This window comes from Sceloporus occidentalis, unplaced genomic scaffold (genome assembly GCF_023333645.1).
Source record: "Sceloporus occidentalis isolate IW3139 unplaced genomic scaffold, rSceOcc1.0.p SCAF_53, whole genome shotgun sequence".
NCBI lineage: Eukaryota > Metazoa > Chordata > Lepidosauria > Squamata > Phrynosomatidae > Sceloporus > Sceloporus occidentalis.
This window is the reverse complement of record NW_028317033.1, coordinates 4,453,500-4,472,661: the sequence shown is the minus strand read 5'-3', so window position 1 is coordinate 4,472,661 and position 19,162 is coordinate 4,453,500. Positions and strand designations below refer to the sequence as shown.

Genomic DNA, 19,162 nt, shown 5'->3' with positions numbered 1-19,162 from the left:
ATTTGCTCGATTATAAAACAAGGTTTTTTTATATAGAGGTCTGACAACAAGACTAAGGTCCAGATCCCCTGCAGCGCTGCAGGAGACCTGGATCCTCCTCTCTTGCAGCCGGTAGACGCCTACGCGTTGCGCGCAGACAACCTCCACTGCTACACGACACTTCTGCGGGGGCTTCTATGACGTGACCTTACGGTGCTCAGTCATAGAAGCCCTGGCGGTAGTCCCTGGTAGTGGCGGCGGTTGTCTGCACGCATCACGCAGACGTCCACCAGCAGCCCCCACTTGACACCAGAGAGTCTGGAACAGGGGGGGCAAGTCTAGGGATGCATCGGTAAGTCGGGAGGTGCATACAGGGGGGTATAAGCCATATCCGGGGAGGCCAGAGTGGTAAATAGGGGGGTATAAGGCATATTAGGGAGGCAAAGTTGCAAATAGGGGTTATAAAGCATATCTGGGGGCAGAGTAACAAGCTGTGGGGCAGATGTGCGTAACTGGGGGGCAGGTTGGCAAATAACAGGAAATAAAAACAAAAAAATGCATTTTTCTCAATCATAGTTTTTATTAAACATGAAAAAAATTGTTTACATGTGAATTAATATTTACTAGTAAAACGTTTTTCCTATAGGGTAGTCTGATATTCAGGCTTTTTCTTTTTTTTTCTAATATAATCAAGCAAATATGGTATTAAGAGGGTAAAAGCTGGGAGATAGGTGGAAGTGAGTATCAGGAGTATGGGAGTATGGAGTATGAGTGAAATTGTGTAAGCAGGAAAAAGAGTCATAATCTTAGTTTAAGCAAGAGAGGCCTGAAGACCCCTAGTGATTGCTTTAAGGATCCTTTGTGACCACAGACATGGTAGTGTAACCCTTTCCAGACACGTATGCATCAACTGCTTTCTTGAGATGTTCTGAAACGTGATGTTGCACAACGTGACCTTGGAACTTTATGGCCCAAATTATGTCTCATTATCTATTAAACTCTTTATAATCCCTTTCAATGGGTTTGAGCTTACTAGGGGTGTCTTCTTCGATGAGGGGAAACAACACTGCAGAAAACCAGACGGGCAAATGCATTTCCACACAAAAGTATGTTGAAATCTATACAATAGATTTCTAATACAAGTAAATTATTTCAGCTTTTCTGCTTGGTACGCCAAGCCACATTGGTTTATCCTGTTATATCCTCATATGTTTTCTGCATCAAGCTGAAAACTTGTAAATGGTTAGTAAGCAGACAGGAAAGGTAGTGGCAAACCTTAAATTTATAACACACCATATGGCGTATTTATATTAACAAAACATAGACGTAATAATGTTCTTGAAACTCACAGCAGGTTAATATTACATTACTTGTGCAGAGATGCGAACCTTCTCTATATAAAGCAGCTATACCTTCCTATACGACATCCCCTCCCACCTATTGTTTGTGTCAATTGTTTTGTGTGCTACTAATATTTCCTGGGTAATGAGTATGACATTCTAATTAAAACTTAATGCAATTTTTCAGAACATTCTATAGCCCCAACTACAGGTATAGATTTAGAGCTTCTACAATGTAAGTAGGTAGTCTGTATTGAGCGTATGTCAAGGCACAAAGAACATCTCATAGCAAATGTCACTCTAAACAGTGACTGAGCTCAACCACCAGACTTGCAGTAATAATAATTTTTAATTATATATTAATTGTCACATACAACAAAAAACAATAATACCATTTTTTTAACACTCTCATGGGTTAGGCATAACTAACATGCACTTATACTAACACACAAACCTTCTCTGTCACCCTCTAACATAGTGCATTTATACAGACATGCATATAATTACTTCTTTCTCCTTTCATCTCTCCCAGGTGCCACTAACCCTAAACTAACCCAATAACTTGCCAATACCATTAGCGGACAGACACAGGTAAATGCTTAAACCAAGTAATAACAGACACATATTCATGCTAACACTGCTAACACCATACACTAACACACACACTAACACCATACACTGACACCATACTCTAGCTAACACTATATGCTCAGAAATGCTAAAATCTTACAGTAACACAAACATGTGCTAACACCATACACTCACATACACGCATGCTATCACTACAGACGTACACACAGGATACAACATACACTAACACACACTGATTCTATAACACTATATGCATATACACACTACCGTTCTAAAGTTTGAGGTCACTTAGAAATTTCCTTGTTTTACAAAGAAGATCAAAGTTTGTCCACTAAAATAACATTAAGTGAGTCAGAAGTACAGTGTAGACAATTATATATATATATATATATATATATTATATGTACATACACACTGTCCAGCCCCTAGCCATCTATGCTGCCACCACAGGGGTCCCTTACCTGGCACCAGGCCCTCCAGACCCTCGGTTCGCCACCAGCGCTAGGCCACATCCCCAGATTCACGTGATTAGTGCGGCCCGTTTACAAGGCAGTTCGATCTGAAAGGAGGATGGTCCCACCAAAAGAGGAGGGGGGTTCCCTCTGCACCAACTAATCACAAGAGAGGAGGAGGGTTGGGCTAAGGTGCTGTTCAGTAACTCCCAGTCAGCACTCACTATATAAACCCTCCTCTCTCAGACCTCAGTGCTTGATTGTTCTCCAAGCTACCGTGTGCTCACCCAGTGTGTTCCTCTGTTCCCTTTCCCATGCTTAAGCGCTGCTGTGTGGATTCCCCGGTTCTGACCTCGGCTTGCTCCTGATTCTCCTCTGCCTGCTGCCTTGCACTGATCCTGGCCTGTTTACTAATTTATTGCATGAACTCTGCCAGCCCTGACCTCTGCCTGTTTTCCTGTTGTTGCTTGTTTGCTGCCTACCCAGTCCCTGCCGCCTCACCCTTGTCTGTACTTCTATACTACTTCATCCAGCCATCCCTAACCGGTGCTCCCATATGAGAGTCCTTACATACATTATACACTACTCACCATTCCCTCTCCTCATTTGAAATAAACTCTCATGAAGGGATATTGTAAGGCATGTGTAAGTCAGGTGCAGTGAGCAGTACTCAGGCACCCAGGTAACCAAGGTGTCAAATGGGGTCCTATAATACATATTACATTCCCTGTGGTGTTAGGGGGCTGCTCGCATGGAGAGTACAAAGCTGTAAAGACAGGGCTCTGTGAGATGTAAGAGGGGTGGGGAGGGAGAGAGTGTGCATGTATGTATGTAATGTGTAAGCATACAATCTGTGATGTGTGTTAGTGTAAGGTGTTGGAGAGTGCATGTGTAAGTGTATGGTTTTAGGGTGAGTGTGTGTTACTGTAATATAATAGAGTGTGTGTGAGCATATGTTGTTAAGGTGAGTGTGTGTCACTGTATGACATGACCATGTGTGCATTTGTTATTGTATGGTATTAGCACATGGCATTAGAGTGTGTGTGTGGTGGGGGGTGTTAGCCTGCACTTTGTTAAATGCCTTTAAGTATTTAAATGTTCCGATCACATTTCCCTTCTCTCTTCTCTCCTCAAAGCTATACATATTACGATCCCTTTGTCTTTCTTGATATATTATCCTGCAGGCCACTTTCCTTTTTAGTAGCTGTCCTCTGAACTCTCTCCAGTATGTCAATATCATTATGTGTATGGGGTCTCCAGAACTGTACACAATACTGTAGGGGACATCTGACCAGTGATCTGACCAGTGATCTGTAAAGTGGCAGAACTACCGCCGTCTTTCTACTAGACTTGGGCATCGGCCAACTCTTCGTGTTCGTCTTCGTGGGGAAAAAAATCTTCCTATTCCACTAATATTCGGCCGTCCCTGTGTTTGGTTCGGGTGAATATTTGTGTACATTCTTCGTGTTAGTTTTTTTCTTCGTTTTTTGTAGAAGGGGTTAACGGGCACTACGCAGCAGCTTTGGCACCAGAATTTTAAAGTTCCGTATGAGCGACTCTATTGGTCGGCAGCAGGGGCCTCCTCTGCCATCAACTAATGTAGTGCAAGTGACGTTAACCCCTGCAATTCTGTGTAGATAAGCTAGGCTAGATGGGGAAGGGACCAGGGAGATTAGTAAACGAAGAGGAACACGAAGAGGGGGTTAAAAGGCATATCATGGGACAGAGTGGCATATAGGGGGTTAAAAGGCATAACATGGGGCAGAGTGGCATATAGGGGGACACTTACAGACCAAGACACTAATATACCCACTTACATACCCACTCTGACACTTAGATACCCAGACACTAATATACACTCAAGCAACTAAGGCACTTTACTCACTCTGATGCCTCAGCAGGCGCCTACTGCAGCTCCCCCGGGATCACACACAATGACACTGCGTGACCCCGCATGGCCCCGCCTCCTCCAGAAAATTACCGGATCCGCCGATGACTTTGGGACAACACAGTGCCGCCGGGGTCCCGGTCTTTCTTCTGATCTCTCCGACCGGCTCTGCTTCCCCGGGAGTGGGCAGGCTATCTCGGCAGTGAGAATGTACGCACATATGCAACCTCCGCTGCTGTCCGCACTTTCGCCGGCGCTCGGTGATAAACGCCGGTGGAAGTGCCGGCAGCAGCTGGGGTTATCAGACAGGAGGATCCAGGTCCCCTGCAGAGCGGCAGGAGATCTGGATCTTAGTCTCATAGTCAGACCTCTATTTGAGGTCTGATTATAAGACGAGCATTTGCTCTGAAAAAAACCTTGTCTTATAATCAAGCAAATACGGTAATTCTTTATAACAACCCTGATTATTTATTAATGGACCAGGAGCCCAAAAAGTAACTTATTATGCCATTGCAGGATCCATTTTCTTGTACTATGCTAATCAGTCACGCACACCGCTTTGCACCAGAAGAGTGAAACAGGGTCATAGTCATTAAGAATATGTTGTGCTTAATCTTTGTAACACCTTGTGACAGCTACACAAGTAACAGACATGATCATTACACTTACAGATATGCTGCCTGGGAAAAAGGGCTTAGTAATTCTGCTGGGCAGTACATATATATATTAGTAAAAAAATGATTACATACTACATGTATTTTTTTCTGGCTATTTTGCTATGAACACATTTCGTCCTAAAGGCTGTCTTTGTTCATAATCTCTCCAGATTCACTGCCCTTTATGTAATGTAACGCAGGGAAGAAGCCAATATAGGTTGCATCATTAGCATAATAGAAATAAAGCAAAACTAATTGGTGAGTGGGGGGCAAACAAATTATTAGGTAACATATACAAATTGTAATAAACACTGGCATACATTAAATGTAAAATACGCATTTCCGACTCAACACAATTTGGTATTATCGTTATGTCATCGGAAGCTTAAAATTATAGCCAAACTACCACGATATATATATATATATAAATATATATATATATATATATACACACACACACATATATATATACAGGGTGATGATTAAATGGCCCTGTCACTTTAAGACCAGCGGCCGCCTGAAGAAGTAAGTGCGCCTGATGTCTGGATGAAATGAGAACTTACAATAAGTGCTGTATTAATCACTTTATAGCAAGTATTTGTAAAAACTACACTTAAAATATATATTGGTGGACCTGACATTTAAGCTCAAGAAGAGACCCAGTAGACTTTAACAAGTACTGCACTTGGTAATTATTCCTAACTAGCAATAAAAGTCATATATATGCATTATAGACTTTACTTACCACTTATGAAAACACAGCCTATAACCAGGCTAGAGATGCGTATGAGTCCTTGGTTGAGTGCTTCCTCTGGGTTACTCAGCTGTTTCCTGGTAGGAGTATTTCTAGTATGTGTTGAGCTCAGAGCTGCTGTGATTATTAATAGCCCTTCCACTCGGTGGCAGATTGCCCCTTACATTCCAAACCCCTCTTAGCCAGCCCCCTCCTACTCATTTTAAAGGTAAACACACAAATACCTCAAAATCCCCTACCTGTCCCATGGTCATGTATCAAAGACAGAGAACCACCTGTGTATGCATGTAATGCGCGGAAACCTTTTATAGATAAAGTAGAGCCAACTCAATTTTTATGAGTTTTCACACCCATATTGCACACTAACATAGTCTCTTTCACATATAGATTTTAAATAAATAACTATATTATTTTAACTGATAAAAATGACCATCGCTCCTTTTTATTTCAGTAGCCTTTTTATAAGTGGACATTGTTTTAGTTTGATTATTTGAAAAATAGCAAATAACCAGTCCATACCATTTCATATTATGCTGAATAAACTATATTGGAACAAGCAGCGTATGTATCCAGTGTACTGAAGGTAAAAGTAAAAACGTCCAGAAAAATACTATTTCTAGTCCATTTATTTAAGGTAGAAGTTTTATCATGAGGGCTGTGATACAATTGGTGACGATGTATTTTAGTTATTCTACTTCAGTTTGACTAGCGAAGTTCCTAACTTTTAGAAAGCTGCCAGCTAATGCAGTATTTTATTTATTACTGTTAAGAAGCAATCAGTTTGAAGTTTACTTATTGATCTTGGGGGTGATTTTGTTGTAGGGTTGTTTTTTTTCTAGCACAATATATACAAAGTGATTATGTGTCCGATCCAAAGAGTTCTGCTTCTTTCTCTTTCCAGAATGCAAAGCTTCTCTCAATGAACTTACATATATCATGGTTGTCTGAAATATGGGGGTTATTGTTCATTTCTTTTTTCTTTTCAGAACTAGGTCCAAAAAAGCGAGCTTTGACATCCTCAAATCCATCAGACCATGTCCTACGTCCAGTTGCTATCTCCTGTAGGACAGTGCAGTGGAAATCTCTGGCTGTTGCCCATCCGTGGCGTTCCAGCTGATCAAAAACCTCAAAGCAGAGGAGGTGCCTCATCCGCCTTTCCTCCTCTGGAAGTTCTTGCTCAAGAAGTCGGAAGTATCCAAGCATGAATAAGTCGAGAGTCAGGCTGTTATGATTCAGAGATGTTGGATTGCGAGATGTTGACAGAAAGTGCTCAGGAGACTTTACAACAGATTGTTCTGAAGAATGAGTGCTACTTGGTTGCACTGACCTCCAACTTCCAACCAGTCGCTGGACAGTGGTCCTTTGCCTTAGTAGTTGATTCAGTAGATCACCCATGCGAGGCGAGACCTGGCCCTCTGAAGGCTCTTGCCTATTCCTTGTTAATTCATCAGTGTTATTTGCATTCGGGGACATCCCAGCCTCACAGCCATTACTGTCTACGACTGTCTTTAGTATTTTTGTAGTAGGATCCCTCTCTGGAGTATGCCCGTTTGATATTCCAGTGTCGAGATTCTTTGTTGCTTCACAATCATTTCCTTCCACACTTTGCTTTTTGTTAGAATCATCATTAGTATTGAGTATATCCTTGTGTGTTTCATTTTCCCTTACTGCCTCCTGCAGCTCCAAATTTCCCACATTCCTTGCATGCAAGGAATATGATGATCTCTTCCAGTGGCTTAGAAACAAGAGGACAATGCGCTCTTTCCTTAATGATCTTGGAGGTATAGGAGAGTCTCTAAGAGAGGGAGATTCAGCTGAACTCACCCCTGAATCACTGGCATCCTCTGTTTCTGTTGTCACCTTGGACATGTTCACATGCGACAAACTGCGTGGTTGTTGTCTCTCAAACTGAACTTTTAGTCTCCGCACAGAGACCCCACACTGTAGCAGCTCTCTCATAGGAGATGGTGAAGGAGAGCGATTCCTACGAGCTTTTGTTACTTCCTTTGTCTCTCCTGGAATTCCGCTAGCTGTTGAGAGAAGTTGAGACATACTATTGACTACTTGCGACATGCAAGTGCACCAGTCTGCATCCTCTCTCTTCTGGAGAAGTTGGGTGTTAAGGCTGACATTAACAATGGGCGCAGGAAGCAGAGCTTGTAGCTGCTGGACCTGGCGATTAAGCTCTTGCTCATATTGCTGACATTCCCTGCGACAGCGAAGTCCTTCCATTTGCAGATCAAGTATACGAAGTTCCTCCTCAGTCACTAGTTCACCATACGGGCCCAGCATAGCATTCCTAGCATGAGAATACCTCCATTCACCCTGTTCAACAAAAGAGTACAGTATGTCACGCAAAGTAAAAATCTAAAACAAAATGTGGTAAATTATCACCATCACAATTTTACCTAAAACTAAATACATCTATTATGATACTGGCCCCTGATAATGTCACCTTTTAATTCTTTCTAATGCCAAATAATTTGTTATCCCTAGCATTTCTTCCCTCTCCTATGCTTTTATTTTTTTCCTTAATTGTACTTTTTCCTTTATAGGGCCCTTATAGGGCCATTCCTAGTTGAGCCCATACCTGTTTGGTCTCTTCTTCTAGATGAGCTTGAAGTCGATGCACCATCACCTGTCTTTTCCACTCTGGTATCAGACGCCCTTGTTCATCATGTGTGGGCACTAAAGCATCTAAATCAGCCTGGCTGTCTTCTACCCGATTTGAGCTTGTATTAAGTCGTTCCCCCTAAAATAATACATTGTTGGTGGACATAAGGATGTGCAGTTGGTAAATTCAATTCAATGTTTCAAGGGTAGCTTGTTAGGTTGCAACCCATGGTGGAAGGAGAAAAATCTAGGTGAGCTGACTTTAAAGAGTGAGAGGAAGTGTTAAAAAATAACGTGTGTGAAATGCGAAAAAGTACGGTAACTAAGAAGTAGATTACCTTGGGGACTAATACAGAATGGTGAGGCAGGGGGCCACATGGGGCCAAAAGGTGGCAGCCCTCTCCTGGTATGAACACTTACACATGCTAATAATTTTAATAGTATGTATGCTGGGAAAGCATTAGTGTTCGGAAAGCATTCATGTCACTCGCTACTGCTACTCCCACTGATTTCAGATGAATCGTAGCTCCCGCTCACTATAATGGGAGTTCTACAGGACAAAATGCTCATTTTTTAACTCCAAGAACTAAAGAATGTACTGTACTGCATGCTGTAAAATGCACTGGAACCCATGTAAAACGGATTCCAATATGCATTTAACTTGACAATAGCGCTGTTTTACAAGAAAGGACTATTTAATGTAAGATGACTCACGGATTGTAAGAAGATCCCAGTGATTCTGGCTTTCTGAAGACACTGACTGATTCTGGATTTGTCGGGGAGTTGTAAAACATCCGTTAGCGTTTCCATTTGCTCCCCCCGTCCACCTCTCTAGAAGTAAAAGAACAGTGAGTGATAAGAGACAAGAGGATGTAATGACAGGAGCAGAGAGAAAGGGACATAGATACAGATCCAGCACTGGACCAAGCATAGACAATGACAGAATAGAGAGATATGAACTTTATGGAAACAGAAAAGGACACCATCAGGAACAGACACAGATACGCACAACGATAAACGAGATCCTGACGGCAGCATTATTAGTATAGTATACAAATCTGCATAAACAAAGTGTTCACATGCACTATAAACTCCAAGATGTATCATACAAATACACTACAGCCTTCTGTCAATGCTATGGAAAATCATACATCCTGTAGATAAATGCTTCTCGTTTACTCTAGTTAGCAGACTGGTTAGTTTTTGTTGTTGCCATTCTCATAATTAGAAAACAGCAAAAAGGGTATTTCACTGTAATGAGTGCAAAATCTGTGGGATATACACTACTGTTTGGGGACGCTTAAAAAGGAAGCCTCTAGCTGTCACATCATTGCTAACGATCAATTAGCCTTTTAAACTTTAACTTGGATTAGCGAACACAACGTGCCATTGGAACTCAGGAGTGATGGGAGTGATAAAGGCCTTTGTACACCTACGAAGATTTTCCATTAAAAACCAGCTGTTTACAGCTACAATAGTCATTTGCGCTGGATTTCTGATCTATTTCATGTTATTTTAATGGACAAAATTTACTTTTCTTTCAAAAACAAGGACATTTGTAAGGTACCCCAAATATATCAACATACTACAGTTAATAATATAAAGAGAATGTATAATTTGGGTAATATATAGAGATGAAGAAGTTTCTCAAGTTAAGTTAAACAGAGACTGGAGGCCCCTAATCAGATCTAGTGATAAAAAGGGTTAGGTTGGAGTTCAAACAGGACTTTTAGAGAAATTCAGTACAAAAGGAATAAATAGTTTTTTTTTAAATACAAAGCCATCAAAGGGACATGGGAGAGAAGGAAAAAAACGACAGGAGGCAAAAGGATCCAAATCCAAAAAATTAAAGTCCACATACACTGTTGGCGAAAATCGCTGTGATCTTGGCTTTCTGGAGACCTCTTCCAACTTTATGCTCTGAAATCACTGCTTGGTCCACGGGCTCCATAATCACACCAGAGATATACATCTAACACGTATCGCTAAAAGCCCAATAATTCCTAACGCAGATCAATAATTCTTAAAACAAAAATGATTTTTCTACATGACTTCTGCTTATCAAACATATCTAATTGGGTGTATCTTCACAAAGCCCCTCAAACGCACATGATGTGCACTTTCACACATCATTAATCTACTTAATGGGAATGTTTGCTTACCACCTGTTCAGCTGTTCTACAAAAGCACCCAGAACTGTCTCTGATAGTCATCTGTCCCAAACACGCCTGTCTGTCTCCCTCCTGCTAACACATCTTTCAGGTGCACTGCCTGCTTGGCAAGACAAGGGAAGGGATTGTGTAGCAATAATAACAAATATGTAGGGAAGGAGGGGGAGAACTTGGTGTTGGATATCTCAAAGGAGGAGGCACACTACTGGCATGTGGGCAATTTTACCTGAAGCCATTGTACCACTGAACCACCTCTCTCTCCTCCTCTACATTGCCTATAAAAAAACAAGCCCCGCACCGATAGACAGAGAGATCATGTAACTACACGGCAAGATCCGTGTTACCTCCGGCTCATTAATGAAATGAGGCTCACATAGAGCACCTTGGCCAAAGGTCATGGGAAGAAAGGACTTCCAGAGCTCCCATAGAGTCGAGAGAGAGAAGGAAAGACTTCCACCACAGGTGCGACAGGAAAAGTGACACATTGATTTGGAAAGCTATGTCTGTCTGACGCTGTGTACTTACAAGACTTCTAAGTTAGCCTTTCGTGCACTAGATGGCAATCACTGGTGTCAGCGACATCACTGTGATAATATAAAAGTATGAGAGAGTTCCAACTAATATCAGCAGAACACGCTAATGTTAGAAGTCACAGCTTCTACATAAACTCTCGTAAATATTAAACACAATGACATACTTCTTAATCTTAGCGGGTGTCTCTTCATATTTATCATGGCAAACGATGGAAGATATTTAAGGAGAAGGTCTCAAGATATGAATGTGGCCCTTAATAGCAGCTTAATGTCTAAGATGGTAGCACCACTATGGCAGTCCTGCTCCAATATTGCAAATTATCACAGTTTTGTAGTTTTTAAATTATTATACTTTTTACCTGTTGAGCGCTTTTACCTTTCTCATTATTAAAGCATTTCATAACAAAACATCTTTCCACCCAACATAGAGCAGAAGAAGCCACATGATCCAATAGAGAATTTCAGTCAAAACATGACTCCAAATCAGATTAAATAATATTCATATTTTGCCAGCCAATGGCGCTCACTATGTTAAGTGGTGTCTCCAATTGATGGTAAGGGAAGCATATTGATCACCGACCAAAAAAATATGGGACCTGTTGTCGTAGGTGCGTATTTAACGCCAAAATGCAAAATGTATCATGTGCTAATGGCTCCTTATCCTTAACACTCCATCGGCAGTATCAGATCCATCTGCGCTACTACATATCCAGGTTTTGTTAATCTGGAACCTATGGATTCTACATGGATGGAAATAACTTGGCTACTGATATGAAATGCAAGCGTTTGTGCACAACAGTTCTTTATTTAAGATAGATCTAGGAAGAGATTGTAAGCTCGCAAAAGCAGGAACCTCTTATCCCTTGGTACAAGTTTCTTATTGTGTGTGATTTTAGATGTATCATACCGACTCTGATTGCAAAGCCCTGCGGAATCTATATAAATAAATGTGATGTAATGTAATGAAGGTGGCTCAGACTGAAGGGCAGGCAGCAGAGAATCAGTCTCCCTCTCACACTGATTTTGTTCCCATTAATATTTAAGCTGGAAATTTGGCAGCTCCCTAGAAATTTGACCTCTCGGCACTTTAGTACTGTGTGTCTGTGCGGGTCCTATGATGTTAGTCACTGTAACACTGTGTAAGTTGTGTTCGAACTCTCTCCATCACTAAATGCGCACTAGAGGTAATCTGTTATTATAGCTGCCACTAGCTTGCCAACCGTTAGAGATGAATAGTGAGATTAGTCGGCAGACGGCAGCCATTGGGAAATGCACTGGAAATGCGTGAGAAAGCAAAGCGTGAACAGAAGTCACTCTAACCTGTAGCGTTCCTTCCCAACCACCCATTTCCACTCACTGCCAGACTTTTAATCCAAGCCCAACTCATTGGCGTACTACATAGACCAGGCATAGACCACTGGAATTAACAAAGTAGCAGCTGATGACCTGAACATGATGTATTTTTTCATTTTTATTTACTACATTTAAAACAGTATATGCAGAAGGGCTAACCATTGCACAGTTATCATTTAATGTATGCTATGGTTACACAGATATAATAAGTGCAGCAGTTGGACTTGTCCTTTATGTGTAGACAATATGTCACCGGGGCCGTATCGGGTATTATCACATTTTCTGATGTTAAGCTTTGTTTGGAGGTTGTCTTGACTACTAAGTGACAACAACTGACAATAAAGTGCTAAAAAGCTGCTTCTTTCACCAATCCTCATCCAGCATCTAGAAGACGGAAGTCAATGTTTTCTGCACATTCCCACAGATACTATCGATATGTGCTAATTATTGGTAACATTAGCAAACCTTTTATTGGACGAGCCAGCTGTTTCTATCGGGATCTGATTACTGCATTGCTGTCTGTCTCTGATGAATATCTACAGTATGTACGAGTTCCTTAAATCTGCTATCATACGCTTCCTCTCTCCAGCCGTCTTATCATACGGTTAAGTGTGCGGCGTCTAAAAATATATGTCCACTTGTCTACACAACGGTATAGGAGTTCACATTGCACTTACTAAAGTATTCTAAAGTAGCTGGCTCATCATATCATTTTAAAAGATTTGCTGAATAGTCAGCATTTCATCCATATCACATACACTGCATTTGATAGTTGAGAAGTCCCTTTAAATGTCCTTGGTGTTGCACTTCCAATGGATAGAGGCATTTTGCAAAATACCCCCGTATGCATTTGCACCTTTTCCCACCCTGGTGCCATTCAGCTCCGGCACTGGCTCGGCGAACACTACAGGGGTCCCGTGAACAGGCGCAGAAAGCATTAACAGTGCTAAGAATCTCCACATCACAAGAGAGAAGATGAGTGCAGATTCTCCCTTAAGTAAAAGGAATATACATCAAAGTACTTTAATGAGTATTCTTTTTTCATGGCGCTGTCTCTACACAAACATTTTAGTTTTTTTATTCTAGTATTGTCCCATTCGACGCGCCAGGAGGTGTTTAATCCAATGGTATCAATCACAAAACAATGGTATCAATTGCACAAAGGACTAACTGAAAACAGCATCTTCCATTTAGTTATTGAGTAGATAGTACATAGTAACCGCCGCTTATCTGTCGATACCTGCTGTTGGATCACTCTAAGCGATCATATCCTGCAGCTCTATAATTGTTACACAGGGGGAGTTGATATGGGCTCTGTACCCTGCGGTTTATCTCTGTAAGCTGATTCCATTCTTTAAGTCTCTGGCAAATGAAAGTAACATGAGATCCTTAGTCAAAGGATACATCGAGTGTGTGAGTGTCAAGTAACTCCCACCATTGTTACGAGGTTGGAGCTTTGGTCCTGCTGTTGAGGCTTTTTTTTTTTTTTTTTACTGTGTAGAACATGTAGCATAATAATACATAAAAGACTTTCCACTTACATACGGCGTGAAATATGGATCTAGGGAGTGACGTCTGTAAAGGAACCTATATCTACACATCCTACAAATATACATTGGGCTGTACGAAAGTCTACTCCACACAGTTTCCCAAACTTCATATATTTCTGCATTAAGAATGGATCGCCTTTGTAGTGCCGGGAAGAGAATTGTGACGCAAAGGGGTTAATGTTAGCGTGATGAAGGCATATTGGTGTAAGGGTTAATTGTTGAGGAAAGGGTTAACAACTGCAAGTTATCTCTGTATAATGCATGGTTAAACCTGTAAGATAGATTTAATGCAAGGTCACTGACTTACTTATACATTGTAGTGGAAAAATATGACCTATCTTGGGTTAAAAATACCAATTTCACTGTGTTGATTAATATTATTTAAAACAATATAAAAAACATATGTTCATAAATACCTCCACCAAACGGGGACCATTTTGGGGAAAAAAGAATCCACCTGGGATATAGAAGCTCACTGAGATCACTTGCATTAACATTAGCATTTAAAGCAGACACCTTAGAGCTGCTGGCGTGAAGAGGTGTGATATCCATACAGCTACAAGCAATTGAATATTGTCCACAGGACCATTAAAGATTAAGGAATCTTGCAGTGTCTGTTACATTTCATTGTCTAACGAAAGAATTAAATGAATATGTGTTTGCAAGTTTCAGCGTAAATAATAAATATACTTTTCAAAAATCCCCTGCATCACTAAAAAATACATTAACTTCTGGATAAAGTCACATTAGATCCTCGGAGTTCTGTGAACTGGACTACGACATCATATCTCGATGCTCGGTAGCAGAACGCGGCTCACAGCATGTGAGAGGGGAAACACGCGAGTCAAAAAGACATGCGACTTACTGGTCAAAGATCTGATTTCCCCGACTTCCCTCTTGAAAATGGGTATTGGCCTCACCAAGCCAAGTAAAAAAAACAGAGATGTTCACAAACAAGGCAATAAAAAAGCCGACATACAACAAAATATTAAATTGTTTTATTTTAAGCGGAATGGTATTCAAACAATACAAATATTTTATTTTGACATCTTCTCTATTTGTCAAGCAATTGCAAGCCAACCCCAGCTAGCCCTCATTTCCTACATTTCTAAGCATTGCCCAGGATCACCTCTCCACGGACGCCACATCTTGATTAACCGATTTGCTCATGATTAAATTCCCGTGCATTCAGTACTAATCTCTCCTGCCTTATACGGTCACCTTATTTCTATACAACGGCATTACAGATCCTAGATGCTGGCCCTGCTCACTTTTTGGTATGCGACGTACTGCTTGCCATGGCCTGTTTACCCGCTTTACCGAATACAAAGGTGCTCTATAAATTAATAAATAATAATAATGCATTATATTCTTACCATAAGATCTTATAACAAGCTCACAACAACCTATGAAATCAGCCGCTATTAAAGTCGGAATATTTGAAGTGCCATTACGCTTTTTCAACAGAAACAAAAATAGATTCAGCTTGTTTGATGGAAATTCTAATGAATATTCTGATTAGTACATGGTTGCTATTTGGTGTTACACATGGAGATCATTTGGCTTCTCCTTGCCTCCCACAGATTTTATTACATTATAATGGGGCTGGGATCTGCCCACAAGCCTCATATACCGGTTGTGACATGCCTCCCTTTTCCTTGGGATTTTTGTCAAGGATCTTGGCTGTAACCACAGTCTTCTAGGGTAAATGAAGTCCAGGACACATCCAGCTCAGCTTCAATGTTTATTTTAAAGGAATAAACAGCAGCAGTTATAAGCAGAATAATAGTCTTTGCGTTAGCACTTACTTAGGACAAAACCGGTCACAAGTTACCATCAATACGGCTTTGCAGAGAGAAACCACCCCTCAGTTCATCAGCTCTCCTAGCTGGCATAACAGTGGCTTTCTTCTCTGAATCAGGCTCAATCCCTTTTACCTTCTGCGTGCTAATTAATCAGCCACAGGTGAGCTGCTACTTAGTCCACACCTGTGGAGCTCCTGTCCAGAATGCAGGCTCTGGCCTGGATCAAAACAGCAATTAGTGCTGTTGGAGCACTGGCCCACCCTGCTCTCCCAGATGCTCCGCCCCAGGGACCCTTACCATTTTTTGGAAACTGCCAGTAGTGCAGTTTGTAAACAAACAACATCTTTCCCTGGGGCATATTTTAACCCCTTCGTGACAAAGGCTGATTTTACTTTTTGTACCCTTCGTGACAATGGCCGTTTTAACATTTCTGCACTGCTCGTGTTTAGCTGTAATTTTCTTCTTTCCCGTTTACTGAACTCACACACATTACATATTGTTTTTTTCAGGACAAGAAGGGCTTTCTTTAGATTGTTTTGATTGTATCATATTATTTACTATTAAAAAAAGTATAAAATATGGTGAAAAATTTAGAAAAAAATGACTTTCTAACTTTTAGTTGAAAAATCTTTTACTCATCTATAAAAGGTAATCAAAAAACCTGCTAAATAGATTCTACTATTTGTCCTGAGTTTAGAAATACCCAATGTTTTTATGTTTTTTTGCTTTTTTCTACACATTATGGGGCAATAAGTACAGGTAGCGTTTTGCTATTTCAAAGCCATTTTTTCCAAATCTGGTAATTCTTCCCCCCATGTGCCATTTCGGGTATCTTTGAAGCCGGCCAATGCAATTTACCCCATCAAGTCATATATTTTTGAAAACTAGACAGCCCAGGGTACTCCAAATGCTAGTATTTTAACTCTTTCCATGCACCATATCTACCACCAGTCTTTGTCAAACTTTGTGGTAGTCATTTTTTTGCATTTGTTTTGTCACACACATTTTACTTCAGGTATGAATTAAAAGCTTCTCGTATATGTCACCATCACAAAACACCCCAATATGTGTTCGGCAACATCTCCTGAGTACAGCGATACCTCACATGAATGATTTTGCCTGGCTGTTTGGGGGCAAAAGGGCCACATTTGGGACATGCTAGTATTTTAACCCTTTCCAAGCACTAATTCTACCATCAGCCTTTGTCAAACTTTATGGTAGTAATTTTTTTTGCATTTGTTTTTTCACACACATTTTACTTCAGGTATGAATAAACAGGTTCTGGTATATGTCACTATCATAAAACACCCCAATATGTGTTTAGCAACATCTCCTGAGTACAGCGATACCTCACATGAATGATTTTGCCTGGCTGTTTGGGGGCAAAAGGGCCACATTTGGGGCATGAGCATTTTCAATGTTGAACTTTGGCGTTTGGCGATCAACTGCCCATGCCCTATTTGGTACATCTTTGAGCCGGGCCATTTCAGTATGCCCAATAAAGCCATATATTTTTGAAAACTAGACACCCCAGGTTATTTCAAATGCTAGTATTTTAACTCTTTCCATGCACCATATCTACCACCAGTCTTTGTCAAACTTTGTGGTAGTCATTTTTTTGCATTTGTTTTGTCACACACATTTTACTTCAGGTATGAATTAAAAGCTTCTCGTATAGGTCACCATCACAAAACACCCCAATATGTGTTCAGCAACATCTCCTGAGTACAGCGATACCTCACATGAATGATTTTGCCTGGCTCTTTGGGGGCAAAAGGGCCACATTTGGGACATGCGCATTTTTGGCATTTGGGGATCCACTGCCCATGCCCTATTTGGTACATCTTTGAGCAGGGCCATTTCAGTGTACCCAACAAAACCATATATTTTTGAAAACTAGAGACCCCAGGGTATTTTAAATGCTGGTATTTTAACTCTTTGCATTCACACATTTTACCCCCAGCATTTTTTCAAAGTTTGCAGTAGTATTCTTTTGTGTGTATTTTTCCCCCACACACCTATGTTATGTATGAATTTACAGCTCCTGGTATATGCCGCTGTCACACGACACCCCAATATGTGTTCAGCAACATCTCCTGAGTACAGTGATATCCCACATGCATGGGTTTGTCATTTTTGGGGGGAACTAAAAGGCCACATTTGGTACGTGTGCATTTTTCTAATTGGAAATGTGTGGCCATCCTTCCCCCCGTGTTAATTGGGACATTGTTGAACCCGGCCAATTCAATTTACCCCATCAAATCATACATTTTTTAAAAGTAGACACCCCATGGGCATTTAATATGCCAGTATTTTAACCCTTTCCATGCGAGAATTGTTTTAAGCTAATGTGCTAATTTTAGGACTTGCTCACAAAAAATTATTTTTTATATATATATTTTATTTGCCTTTCTTAAAAAATGTTTACATTTTTTTTTTCAACTTGAAGGTTCCCCTGATAGCGACATCAGTGGGAAATTATTTTTAAATTTTACAGTTTTTTTTACAATTTTTTTCTAATTATTATTAATTTTATTTTTTAATTTATTTTTACTAATCACACTGTGATTAGAAAGCTGGGCTCCATTGACTTGCATGGTTGAATGCAGTACCAGTATTCAACCTGCAAGTGGAGCCAGAGTTCTCTAGCGGGTCTGGAGACTATCTAGCGAACTTTTTCTTCTTTATTGTTTTTTTTCCCAGGCCCCGCCCTCTTGCTGAGGTAAGTGTTTGGTGTCGCTGGATGCCTCCTGATCGAGGCATTCCAGCGACACCATTTAAGTTTAGGAGGTGATTGTTGATCGCCTCCTAAACGCTTTTAAAACAATGTATGGCGGATGTTGACACCCCGGGGAGGGGCCAGACATGGCCCCTGGTGCCGATCGTGGGGTTGCTGAATGCCTCGAGGTCAAGGCATTACAGCAACGCCGTTTGGGTTTCCACCCGTTTTAACAAATGACGGTCCTGGCACGTAATTTGTCGTAAACGACTTGTTTTTCCGTGACGTGCCCGGACCGGCAATTGTCATCAAGGGGTTAAAGCAGGCTACTATTGACCAAGGCTGGTCTAATATACCTGCCATATCTATCACTTTACCACACCTTTTGTCACACTGTATATACATATGTCCTGGAAAACATGGCGGATATGATCAGGTACCAGAGGAAAGGGCAGGCTGGTCTCCCATTTAAGCTCTGGGTCGCGTGTGGCTGATGTGGTCGCCCTAGTTTAATGACATTAAATTGCAGAATAGTGTGCTTGCCCAACGCAAAAAGATGACTAACCGAGATCGCGTTCCACCGGCACTCTTGTTTCGTTTATGCATGTGCTGTTTCAAATATTAAAGGATATCTACTTAAATTGGTATGTTTACATCTGCATCAGATTACACGTTCCCAGGTGATCTATATAACTGCAGAGTTCAGCTTATTCATCAATAATGTATATAACGGAGATGTATGTTGGAATTCATGTTAT

The 19,162-nt window shown here is 40.9% G+C and overlaps 1 protein-coding gene across 1 annotated transcript; it reads right to left on the bottom strand.

The window, feature by feature from the left end:
• Nucleotides 1-6,518: 6,518 nt before the first annotated feature.
• On the bottom strand, nt 6,519-10,224 carry LOC149288249 (espin-like protein). The gene is made up of 4 exons (XM_089491993.1): nt 10,135-10,224; nt 8,988-9,104; nt 8,230-8,412; nt 6,519-7,985 (listed from the first exon to the last, which is right to left on the bottom strand). The coding sequence occupies exons 1-4, from the start codon at nt 10,222-10,224 to the stop codon at nt 6,519-6,521; spliced, it is 1,857 nt and encodes a 618-aa protein (XP_089348119.1).
• Nucleotides 10,225-19,162: the final 8,938 nt, after the last annotated feature.

Excerpts from the sequence above, each read along its gene's own strand:
- LOC149288249 (XM_089491993.1), bottom strand. The coding sequence starts at position 10,224 with ATGGAGCCCGTGGACCAAGCAGTGATTTCAGAGCATAAAGTTGGAAGA. Across the intron at positions 9,105-10,134 it reads CAGCGATTTTCGCCAACAGT|AGAGGTGGACGGGGGGAGCA; the intron begins GTATGTGGACTT and ends TTTTACTTCTAG. Across the intron at positions 8,413-8,987 it reads CTGGGATCTTCTTACAATCC|GGGGAACGACTTAATACAAG; the intron begins GTGAGTCATCTT and ends GTATTATTTTAG.